The sequence below is a fragment of the Cyprinodon tularosa genome, unplaced genomic scaffold (assembly GCF_016077235.1).
Source record: "Cyprinodon tularosa strain WSP-4 unplaced genomic scaffold, ASM1607723v1 ctg729, whole genome shotgun sequence".
NCBI lineage: Eukaryota > Metazoa > Chordata > Actinopteri > Cyprinodontiformes > Cyprinodontidae > Cyprinodon > Cyprinodon tularosa.
This window is the reverse complement of record NW_024039484.1, coordinates 620,690-633,687: the sequence shown is the minus strand read 5'-3', so window position 1 is coordinate 633,687 and position 12,998 is coordinate 620,690. Positions and strand designations below refer to the sequence as shown.

General features: G+C 36.1%; 1 protein-coding gene across 4 annotated transcripts in view; it reads right to left on the bottom strand.

The window, feature by feature from the left end:
• Positions 1 to 12,998, bottom strand: part of kaznb (kazrin, periplakin interacting protein b) — a 178,967-nt gene that overhangs the window by 145,906 nt on the left and 20,063 nt on the right. For all 4 annotated transcript variants that reach the window (XR_005279303.1, XM_038269353.1, XM_038269357.1 and 1 more), the window contains exon 3: positions 3,044 to 3,201. Coding sequence is in view for 3 of the 4 variants with exons in the window: in XM_038269353.1 (XP_038125281.1) it covers positions 3,044 to 3,201 (158 nt within the window). In the remaining variant the exon portion in view is untranslated. The remainder of the gene's footprint in view (positions 1 to 3,043; positions 3,202 to 12,998) is intronic.

The following is a 12,998-nucleotide window of genomic DNA, read 5'->3' as shown; positions in this document are numbered from 1 at the left end:
GGTGAAAGCAATGGCCTTTTGCTGAATTACCTTCCCTTTAATCAATGACACTACATCTGAGAAAATATCTCCAGGAGAACGTCACCAGGACTCCGCATCCATCATCCAAGTTGCCGACGGTGCTCATAGAAGGCACAATTGAATCAGTGTGTCAGGATTTATTTAGCATTCTTCAAGAAGTAGAAGGAAGTTAAAATAAAATGACAAATGAGAGTCGCTCCCCGCTGATCGATTACAATCTCATCCATAGCAAAGCAGGGAGGAGGGACACTTCAATCAATATTTCGGATGTATGAATGAAGGAATGTTTTATATGCCCTACTGAATAAATAGATAACTTTATAAGTAAAATAAAAAGGTGTAGAAGAAAATATTCTTTAAGGCACTGTACACAGGTGCATATAGCCTCCTAAAATAGCTTTATTTCTTTATTTCTTGAGAGACATGTTTTTATTTACTCTTCAGGAACATTCAGCTGTTCATGAGCAATCAAATCACCCTGGGCAACGGTTTCTCCGTGGCTTATAAAGTCTCTGAACCTCTAAACATTTTTTGCATATTTCTTTCCTCTTACAGTCACAGACTTAATTTCTAAGAGCAAGTTAAACTTTTATTAACGCTTAATGTTATATTAACGTTAATTTTGAAAATGAATTTAAACTGTTGTATGTATTATCCCTGAATAAATACTTAGTACAACCTAATTTGGTGAGGGTTTCAACCAGCTGTGCATGTTTGAAATTTGAAGAGACTGAAAAATGTCTGAATTCCTCTTTGCAAAAAAAGCTAAGATTCTGTTAAATATGTAGAAATTAATTAATCAAATTTTTAGTCTCTAGATCCTAATTTGTTAGGTCCTTCTTAATCACTATGGTTGCTTCAAATAACATGTTTGCTGGTAATGTGCTCTGATTTAAAATCAATTTCCAACGTCAGCAGCATTTACCACAACATAAACAAATATTGTGACATATATTGAATAAAAGAAAAAGAGTAGAATTTGGGATATATATATATATATATATATATATATGTACGTAATATAAAGGGTTTGCTGCTTATTAGCAACAATAGGCATCAAGGGGACAAACAAAGTATTGTTTATCATGGCACAGGTAAGTATATATCCAAAAAGTTGAGTGTGTCATTTCAAAATGAAAAAAGCTCTAATTGATTGGGTTTACAGTGTAACAGCAACACTGGTTTAATGCTTTTCCACGACTCTCTACTCTTCAGTAGAAAAACCACATAAGAGCCAGACATGAGTTAATTTATGGTCTTTAAAACTAGAGGTGGAGGAAGGAACATTATCTTTCTTGTTCTCGTTGTCTTTTCACTTAAGTAAGTGTACTGTACCTAAAATCCTTTACTATTTTTCTTTCATTGCTTTGGGTAACATGATGTTATGCAACCCAGCACTAATGGGCCCCTAGTGCTTTTTGCAATTATTTTGTATACTCTTTTAGTTTTTGTGTGTCTTGCGTTTGCTCTGTAAAGTATTATTACCTGCACATGTGCTTTAAAGGTACAAAAAGAAAAGGTGAAGATTCATACATTTTTCAAAATGCAGTCCAGAGCGAGCAGCGAGATTAAAAGTTATTACTTTGGAAAGGTTTGTCTTTAAGCTCGTTTCTGTTTAGTCTGTGAGACCATTAGAGCTGCTTCAAAGCAGCTGGAAACAGAGAACACGGAGGAGGATTAGAAAATAACATCACACAGTTCAACATCAAGTTCTTCATCACTTTACTCAGACTGGCAAATATCTCATAGAGCTAGACTTGCTTTGTTGTGGGAAATGGAGAAAAAGCTTTTGCAGTAATTGAGTCCAAGGAAGTTTTCAAAATAAAATCTTTGCAAGAAGCATATAAGGATAAAGAAAATTTTATGCTTTTAATGTTTATACTCAATAAACAAAAAAAATATTACCATGAAATAGTAACATTAACTTCTAAAACATGAAGCATAGAATAAGAAAAGAAATAGAAACTTAGTTAATAACTTTGTAGTCAAAACCACAAAGCAATTATTTTTTTAGAGCCACTATAATATTTTTTATCTGCCTGGGGAAAATGTTTTGCCTTCTCGTAAAGAAATTCACCAAGTTTCAATTTGTTCTGTTTTTGCACATTTCTCCAATTGCTGTATTTGCACGCTAAGTCTATGTATATTATCTATATATGTATATTTAAGTAAACATTTTCCTTACTGAATACGCCCCCTTTTTGCACAAGATCAAGGGAAGGTACTTTTTAACTGAACTTTGAACTGAAGTTTTGAATTAAATTAAAAAATATGAGACTAAAAAAATCCAACATGTAGGTGCTGCAAATACAAACTACAATGAGAAATTCATTGCACCTATTAACAGAACTATGGGTTTTTTCTGACTATAGACATGTCCTTCTGTCATCATGTATATATATTGAAAACAGTGTTTTCATCTTTATTAGGATTCTTCATTTCTTTCTTTATCTTCTTACAGTGTTAAAATTAACATCTCTGGAAGATATTTCATTTTCTGACTGATCAAAACATCTCTGCTGTTTTAAAATTGCAAAAAATGTAATTGTGTACAAATCAATCTATTTTCCTCAGAGCAATATTCATAGGACCTAATTCAAATGTGGTGAAACTGCCTATAAACATTATTGGCAGTGTTATGCTGTTTGAGCGGATTTTTGTTTTTGTTCAGTTTAAGAATTAGCTGAAAAGGAAAACATGGGGATAGGTACAAAGTGCCCCCCCGGAAAAAAAAAAAAAAAAAAAAAAAAACAGAACAATTATTGAAAAACAAGTTTGGCTTAGAGTACATAGTTGTGGACTACTAATTCTTTAGTATTATCACATATTTCAGCATTTTGAAATTTGTACTTTGGAGTTACATTTTAAGATAGAAATGTGAGATTGTGATTTCAGTAGATCCTACAGCGAGCTCAAAGATCAGATGATTATTCTAGGGTGAAAGACATGTGCATAATTACATCCTTAGGACAGGTACTACAGGTCCAGATAACAATTAGTCTTGCTAGGAAACGTTTGGTACCTGAGCGTCCATAAGCAGGTGTCTCATCAGTGCCATGGACTTCCTGAGAGTATCCCTCTCTCCTGGGATGAAGGCCTCCTCCTCATCAGCGAGATTACAAGGTCGGGTCACCATGAACTGAGCAATCTGGTCATTCAGGCTGTTTAGAGACTGGACAGCTGCAAAAAATAAATACAAATATAAAAAGGGGAGTTCATTAAAGCTAGAGATGGCTCCACATAACTTTTTCATGTCCAATATGATATTGATAATGCAGCCATAAGAATTGACCGATACCATTATCAACATCATCAATATGATTTCAGCATAGATCAATATTGAAATTGATCAAGAGATATAACAAACAGAGAACAACAGTGTATTCCTGATCAATGGGTTGCAATGACAATAAACAGAAGGGTATAGAGGCAAAATGTCTCTATTCCTTATACCTGAGATTTTAGAAGATGGGCAATATATTTCTAATATGTTTTTTTTGTTGTTGATTTCTGTCCAAAAAAAGATGAATTTGTCCATTGCCTCCTGCAGCCTCTGTGTGTGTCCTTTTCCCACAAGTAGGATTTTATGGATCAGACTTTTGTGATCTGAGACACTTCCTTCATCCATAACTACTGTTCTCTGCCTCTGAATAATCCCTCATTTGGACAAGACAAGCATTATTAGCCTGAATCAATTAAAGAGACTTAGAAATGCACTTTCAGTCCATTATGTAATCCATTCTGTAACGATTGGAGCCGCAGTAATAATGTCTGGTGTGTTTTTCTTTTTCCCAGAATTAACACCATATAGAACTCAGATCTGGAGGGCAGTATTTAGTCCCTAAGAGGGCCAGAACTCAATAAATAGAAAAATTTAATGACGGGATTTCTCAAAAACAATTTTATTCACTGTTAAAATGTGAATTCTTAGAATTAAGAATGACTTTCAAATATGGTCTTACACTACAATGATCAATTCATACATTTGTATTATTTAATGGTTTCTTCGGTGCACTATAAAGAAAATGTAACTGTTACACATCCAAAAGATGCTGATACTGGACTACTTAACCTGCCTGTCAGGGTTTGTTGGAGGTTTTTGAGGACCCAAATGCAGAGATGATGAGGCAGAGATGAATTTTGCTGATTAAATGAAAGATCCAGAGGCAAACAGGGGCAAAAATCCAAAAATACTAGAAACCAAAAAAATCAGAAGATGTGATGCCAAGGAGACACACGTGTAGGGAGTCAAGTAACAACAAAACAAAAAGAAGCAATGAAGAACTGCAGAGGTGGCGTATATATGGGGAAGAGAACAAAAAATGGGCTAATGAGCAGGTGTAGATAGACGTAACTAGAAGGGAGCCAAGGGGAAAGGAAACAGGCACAAAGGGGCAACAGAGAGTAACTGAAAAACACAAAATGGCCAGAAAACAACTACCAAGACAGAGAATTACAAAAATAAACCTAAACAGAGGGCAGAACCCTGACACTGCCCAGTAAACCCCGTTTAGATTTTAATCATCATTAATACAAAAGCTTTCGCAGAGACTTATATTGGTAATATCCTATTCAAATTTTTGTATTTTTTATTGAAGAAATAATATCAGATCTGGAATTAGGTGTATAAAGATATCTGGGCTGCTGAGTGGAAGTGACAGATAGTGGAAGTGTGATTCGTCTTTTTATTAGTTATTCCATTTGGCATTTTACCACAATATACTTAAAACACATGTTTACTCTACATGTGCTTTGGATACGTAACACATACTATAGCACCTGATTTGACCTAATATCTTACAGCAGGCCATTTATTTATAGTTTATAAAAAAATTGTGTTTTTTTATTTCTGTATTTAGGGATTACCTTACAATCTCTATACCGCTGTACAGACTTAGAAGAGAATCTGGACAAGAGTGACAGTAACTGAGGCAATATGTGAGTCACTGGTGGTGACACTCAAGGTCGTTTTATTTATTTTTTCAACAGAGCGATCAAAGATTTTCTGCTGCACCTTCCAGGCTTTTCTTGACCTACAGAAGCTCAGCAAAAGAGGTATGATAACATGCATAAAGCAGCCCTGCAGGTAGAGCATCATCCTGCTATGAAAACATAGAAGAGAGGGATGGGTGGGTGGGTTTAGGAAGGTGAGGGTAAACTGTTTACAACAGCAGCTGATAACTGGATTCTAATTTCACATTCCACATTTACAAGGTGGACCTCTGCAGCCAGAAGATTGCCAAACACTCCAGGTAATGGCAGGCTGCTGGTGAAAATGACATGCTGTCAGAGTGGAGAAGCAGACACAGTCTCCCATTTCAATTTTCTCTGTTGAGCATTTTTTTACAGACAGGTGGCTTTTTAAAATGAAAACTTTCTGATGACAACCATGAATAGTCCTATGTCAACACTCCATATCACAAAGCAAAACCTGCCTCTTAGAGTCAAAGGCAAAAAGCGCAAGAACAACACTCTACAGCTTATCAAGGCTTTTTCTAAAAACTGTTTGCTTCTCACTTGTGAAATTTTGAGGTGCAGAAACTTTCTGAGTTGGTGACATTCCTGATTAATGTTTGACTCCAGCACAGCTCTGAGGTTTATGCATGTTGGAAAAATCCAGACAAGACAACATGAATCCGACCTACAGTACCTGCCAGTTCACCACCAACAACTTTGAAAATAGCCAGAACAGAACAACTTTTTTCACCAAACTGGTCAGATTCAGCCAAATTTACAAAAGCTTAAGTGTGGCTGCTGGAAGGTCACTGTTGCGATTATTTCATCAGAAGGCCTGATTAAAATGATAACTAAATTTATCACTGTACCACTCACAGCCTACCATCCAGGTGGGGTAAGGTGAAGATGAGAGGGAAAGGAGAGGAGACTTGGTCAGGGAGGGAGCTTGGATCAAAGTCTGCAAGGGCAAACATGAACAATTGGGTGAGGAGACCTGCTGTGATGGCTGGTTTTTAGATGGTAGCCCTAGCTCTGTTTCCATCCAATATGCATGCAAATTTTGACAGAACTTTTAAATATTGAACAAAGAAAAATGTAAATTCAGCGTAATGTAGTCAAATGATGATGCTACACTTGGCTGGAACAAACAGCAGAGGTAGCAAACCAGTGAGGACAACATATCAGTGATGAACGTGCTGCAATTGGGCAAGTTAATTTTCTCATCTCAGCTCGTATTAGTGATACATACCACCCCGAAAGACAAGTGCAACTCTAATACTTGTATTCAGGAATGCGTCAGAAAAAACAACAGATCAGTCTTGTGAGGTAAATGTAGGTTTTTTTTCAGAAATTATTTGATAAATGGGATTCCATTTCTGTAGGACATTTACTCTATTTTGAAAAAACACCCCAAGCTAGAAAAAATCTTTGCTAAATTTAGTTGGTTGAATCAAATCTTGTTGTTTCCATCAAGTTCTAAAGCAGTAATTCAAAATTCACACAAATAAACAGCGATGGAAAAATTTATACTAAAAGAAATAGGAGATAAAACATTTTCCATCACACTTATCCCTGCTGGGGTCACCAGGGATGCTGGTGCCTATCTCCAGCTATTTACAGGCGAGAGTCAGGTTACACCCTGGACAGATTGCTATTCTATCGTAGGGCAACACAAAGAAAAACAACCAATCACACACACACTCACACCTAAGAAGAATTTAAAGAAGACAATTAACCAAAAAGTCATGTTTTTGGACTGTGCGAGAAATCCAGAATACTCGGAGAGAACCCATGCATGCACAGGGAGAACATGCAAACTCGATGCAGGAAGACCCAGGCCAGGAATAAAACCTGGAACCTTCTTGCTGTAAGTCAGCAGTGCTGCCCACTGTTCCACTGTGCATCCCGTCAATAAAACAGGATAAGGAAAAAATGCTCCTGTAGTACGTTTTTTCTCAAACACCAACATAAAGATCAAGAATCAGAACACTCCACAATCTATACTTTCCCTCAGAGATGGGGAATTGGATCCAAAAAGTCATCTCATGTGTTTATTCTGCTCAGGCACTGAACTAGATGAGTCCAATCTGTAGAGTGAATTAACCTGTGCAGATTGGACTCACCTGTTTCAGTGGCTGGGCAGAACAAACACATGACATAGAGATGATTTGTTAGCTCCAGATCCCTAATCTCTGCTTTCCCTAAATGTATTATTGTTTGTGATTACAATTTGACACCATGGGCCTGTTTCAATAAGGAAGTTCAACCAACTCTGAGTTAAAACTTGAACTCTCAGTTGACTTATCCTGAGATTGGAAACTCTGAGTTTTGGATTTCAGAACAGCTGAAATGAGTTAGTTCAATCAACTCTAAATTGACTGACTCTGAGTTAAGCGCGTGCACCACAACTATAAAAAGCCATTATCAATGGAGCACAGATATTACGAGTCACCATGGCAACAGCGTCAGACAAAAAAAGGTGTGCATATTTGTCACCAGCAGAACTGGATGTGCTTATGCAAGCATATGCAGAATTTGAACATGTATTTAAAAAAAAAAAAGCAACACGGCTGCAGCGGCGAAGGAGAGAGAGTTAGCTTGGGTGAAAATAGCTGCTCGAGTCAATGCGTAAGTTTACATTTTAATTACTTTTATACAGTGTTGGGTGTAATGAATTAAGTTACTTAAGTCATATAAATACTGTAATTAAATTAAAGACTATAAAAAAATAGTGGATTTAATATCAAATTTTTAAAAGGTATATTTTGATTTGAACTTTCTCCCTCTAGTTACACACTTTGGTCAATTTAAGATTAATTAATGCAATTGAATATTGTTTATTTGAAAGCATTAGAGGTGCAGTTTCTTGTCTCTCCTTGTATTGTTCAAGTGGTTGAGGTTGATTTGGGATTTAGAAAGTAATTAATAAGTAAAACAAATTAGTAAGTAGACCAATACTTTCTAGAGACAGTAATTATTACATTAATCTAATTAGACTTGTTGAAGATAAAATTTGTAGTTAGTAATTAAGAACCATTTTAGAGTAACTTACCCAACTGTTATAATATCAGAGGTGAAACTGGAAGAACAGTATTTTATTAAACCTAATTTAGTTTTCATGGATAGGTGCAATCCTGCAGGCATCAAAAGAACATGGCAGCAGCTGAAAATGAAATATAAAAACATACTTCAAGCAGGTAAGCCTTGAGCACATCATGGGAGTAGAGTAGCTACCTGGCTTTACAAACAGGATCATCCATAAAAGGACATGCCATTTCATTCCCTTTGATGCGCTCTATGTGACTGAAATGTGTGCAATGAATACTGTATGTCCCCAAAGAATCAATGAGGTGTTTAAACACCACTTCCTCTTTAAAAAAGGGGAGGAGACCAAAATAAACTCTGGATTTTCTGAAGAAAACCTGCTCCCGACCAGGTTAGGTTCACAGAGTAAATTGCCATGGTAACTGACTCTGAGTATAAGTTACCTCTCTTTCAGAAACGGGCTTGACTTACTCTGCTTTCTCGGGTTTAACTTACCTCCCTTTCTGAAACAGAAAACCCAGAGTTTCCCTCATTTCAGGGTTAACAAACTCAGAGTTTTCACTTAACCTCCTTTCTGAAACAGGCCCCATATGCAAAAAAACTAGGCTCACCAATCCCTTTGTGAGACATTGTGTCTTTAGTAGAGTTCACCATGTTTATAGTTCAGACTTAAGTCTAGAAACCAGTTGTTATGAAAGGGGCCACTGATTGCGGACGTTAAAGCAGCGTCTTTAGAAACACCTATAAAGGGCTCTATGCACAACGCCTCTACTTCCTGAAGGTAAGGCAGCTCCTTTGTTTCCTGTCTTTCATAACTGGATCAACTGATTAATCCAGGTGTGTCTGGCCATCATCGTCATGGTTACTGAGGTAAGCACACCTGGTTTAATTGGATCATCCAATCTACTGATTTAAATATTTTTCTTTCATCATAACAACTGCTGTTTGGTCTGCTACTATTCTGTTTGTTTTCTTCCCTGTTTTTTCCTGAACTCACATTTTGCACACACCTTGCTCCTCTCCTTCCTCTCTAACTCTAAGGACTGGCAGTCATAACATGGATTGTATTTAACAAGATGATATATACAGTTGTGCTTTAAAGTTTAGACACACTCCCGTTAAAGAAAAGGCAACATTCAGTTCAAATAACTAGAAACTGAAAAAAGATAAAGGTTTACTAAATAAATCTAACTATTGAGTTGTGGTTTTAAAAATTATAAAACAAACAACACAGTCCTAGACCCGTTAGAGCATGTTGCTCATGAACATTTCACCAACAAACAATCAAAAGAAATCTGAAATCTGAAAATTTCAGAAATACCCTGATGGCAGTGAATCCCTCAAAGTGTTTCTTTTAGAATCCCCATCATGCATATTTACTTGTTTTTTCTTTAAATTATCAATATTTTTGTTGAATCACAACTCAAAATTAATGTAATGATTTAAAAAGAAATTTAAATTTATTATTTCTTGTCAATGTCAACTTTTTTCACTGACAGCTGATTCTTTTTGAGATATTTTTAAACAAAGTACTGAATAGGTTTTAACATTTCATAGCTTTTTTTGTTTTTATATTTAAAAAGTGCATACTCAATTTAGGGGTCTTACAGTACACCCAAAATTGGCTAAAAATGCCTATGAATGGCAAGACTTAAAATTAATTTAATCACTTGTATTTAGGTAGTAAAGTTTAAAAAAGAAAGCCTTGTGTGTAAAAGTATCTGGGATGTGTTCATTCCCAGCATCTCTTCATCTTGATTGTTTAGAAGGTAAGATTACCATGACGTGATGGCATGTAATCATTTAAATCAGAGGGATATTGTATTTTTTTGTGAAGCACACTCCCACACACAGGTGGCCCACGGTGGCTGCTGACTGTGAGATGTAGACAGCTCATTACAATCCTTGTAGCCACCCACTGCAGAAAAACAACATCAATAATGAGAGTCTAATGAGGCATGTTGGTGTTTAGTCAGCCGGTACAGTGTTTCTGAAAAGAGGATTTAATCTCCATATTTAACAAAAAAAATTACAAAACTCTCATAACACGATGTCCCTGCGCATAGAGAAGTATCACGGCATATTTCAGGGGACTTTAAGATTTATAATTGTGCCATCACTGGAGCCCTTGTTTAATTTAGATGTCTAAACAAAACAGTTAAATGTGTTTAGACAGCTCAGATCTGAAGAAAATATGCTAAAAATTCGATAAGAAATTTTCAGCTTGTGCTAGATTTGTAGAGCACTCCATTGGGTAGTCAGATCATCTCAGCCAAAGCAATTTGAAGTAGCTCCAAACATGTTGCTTTACAATCCCAAAAGGACTTGGAAACAGATGAAAGGATTAAAGAGTTTCTGAAAATCCACACCAATCTCAAGAGAGAGGACTCAGCCACATTTTAATCAGATCACAGCTAAATAATCACAGCAGACTGTCCCACTAACAGGAGAATGATCTTAGGTCAGGAGGTTGTTCTTTAGGGTTTCTCACTGAATAAACCTGCCATGCTTTCAGTAAAGAAGGCTTAATTGTGGAAAATATGGAAAAACCTCCTAAGTGTTAAATCCATGATGTGATTGTTTTTTTTATCTTTCATCAACATTTATTTTTCTATTTTCCCAAGAATCTCTGACACTTTATACAAAGCATGCTGCTACAGAGTGGAAGAGTGGGTAGCAAGAAGGTTCCGGGTTCAGTTCTCAGAGAGTTGTCTCTCTGTTGCCTTGCAATGGACTGGCAACCTGTCGAGGGTGCACCCCGCCTCTCGCCCTTTGACAGCTGGTGATAGGCACCAGCACCCCTCATGACCCCAGCAGGGATAAGCATGATGGAAAATGGATGGATTCAAAATAAACAGGAAAGGCTTCCTTCATTTGATATTCAGGTAACACTATGAATAGATCATCTTCATGAAAACAACTTTGTGCTCAAAATATTCCAGCGGAAGTTTGCTCAGTAAAGCTAAATTATTGCAGAGGAATTGCCCATTGGCTATTCTAGGGAAGATGATATAACTGCGAAGGGATTGCTTTGAAGGCAAGCTTATTTGAGCAACCAAAAGGTTGAGATTCCATCTTTATACACTCATTTGAAACATAAATTAGATCCTATAAAACCTTTAAAATTGACCTAAATAAGTTGTTGTTCTGTCTCTCAGTTGCTGTCATTGTTGAGGATTTTTTGGCACACACTACTTTTCAACAGTGTTGCAATCCATGAGGCTTACTGGTGTATGAAGGTTCAGAGTTTGATTGGACCACTGCAACATATGTCAAATCTATGTGGGAGACAATTTTATATAAAACTGCTGTAGTTATTAGTCATGGTTAGGAAAGCAAGAACAAGGGGGGTGATAATATGCTTGGGTAGTGTTTGTAGCAAATTGTGAAGTACATGCTGAATCAGTGTTTGTAAGCAAGTGCTTGGACTTTTAGAACAAGACACAACTAGTGACAACATAAACCTTCCTTTAACAGAGTACAAATCCTCTTATCTGTTGTTTGGTTTATTTAAACCGAAAAGGTTTGTGGTTGAAGAGTTAAGTGCTTCAGGGCAGCTTGGGGGAAAAAAAATATTTGCATGAAGTCTGCAGGGTAGACTTCCTGCAGAGTTGCAGTAAAAAACTCCCAAAACATCCAAACATCTGTTTTGTTAGACAATAACCAAGCACTTAAAACCCTCCTCATTACCTCATTATCTTTAAAAATATACAAATTAATTCAAAGAAGAGCATTTTTCTTAGAAAAGTGTTTGTACATGGACTTTTTTAATATTTTGTTGTAATACATCCCCAAACTTCACTGTTTTTATTAGGCTGTTATTTCAGACCAGTACATAAGATATTTTTGAGGTCAGAATATGATACATGGTTTTTAGATGTTTTAATAAATAAATACCTGATGTAAAACTGATCGCTGCAAGTGTCTTGACCTGTGATGCACAAGTACCGGTAATGCAAAATGCAGAATTGAAAGCCGGAGCAATGCAGACATTGATACAGTGCCCAAAAACTATGATCTAGTAAGGGTAGCACCACTTCAAAGTATTTTACTTAAGCAACAGTAAAAAGTAACCATCTGATAAAATCCCCAGTAAGAATAAAATATTATATAAAAAAAAAAAAAGGTTTGGGTAGGTAGCTGCTTTATTATAATATTATTTCAACTATTATTCTTATTAAGTCAATTCATATTTGCCTAAAACTGATCATGTAAGCCAGTAAATAGAAATGCAAAGCAACAATGCAAAGGAAATCTTTTAAATTATTTTTTCATATAAACCCGAGACTGCAAGAAGCTAATCTCCAGCTCCAAAAAAAGCATCATGAAAACACTAGGATGAAATCAGATTCACCATAATCTACAGGATTTTAGATTAATGCATTCACTGAGACTTTTGATCAAACACTTCTCTCAACATCTCCCTAGTGGCTCTCTGCCACACTACAACAGCATCTCTTCACAGAAAATCTTATCCGCAAACGTAAAATATGTAGATGCACTTTCAGGCAAAAAAAAGAAAAAAAATCTAAGCAGAGGAGATAAAAGCCTTTCTGGCACTCCTCAATTGAGCTATCATAATCTCAGCATGACAACTTCTACATGAGAACATGGAAACCTGAAGACTGGCTTCACGTTGCTTGTGGCAACATTGCCACCATCTGGTAGCCCTGACACCCACTCAAACAGTGAGATAAAAACATCTATCATTTTTATATTTTATTGGAAGTTTGATCCATTATAACTTTTATCACCATTGTAAGGCATATTCCAGTGAATTATTAGACATTTTGAAGGGAAGCTATTTGTTGAACCCAATCTTTTGAAGGTTTTATCTTCTAAAATAAATCTACTTTAATAATATGCAATTACCTACAATAATAGCAGGAAAAACTACAAGAAGAAAGGACATCTCACATCCTTCCTGACACTAATTCATGACTAAGTAATGATCGGCCCTTCAGATCGCATTTTAC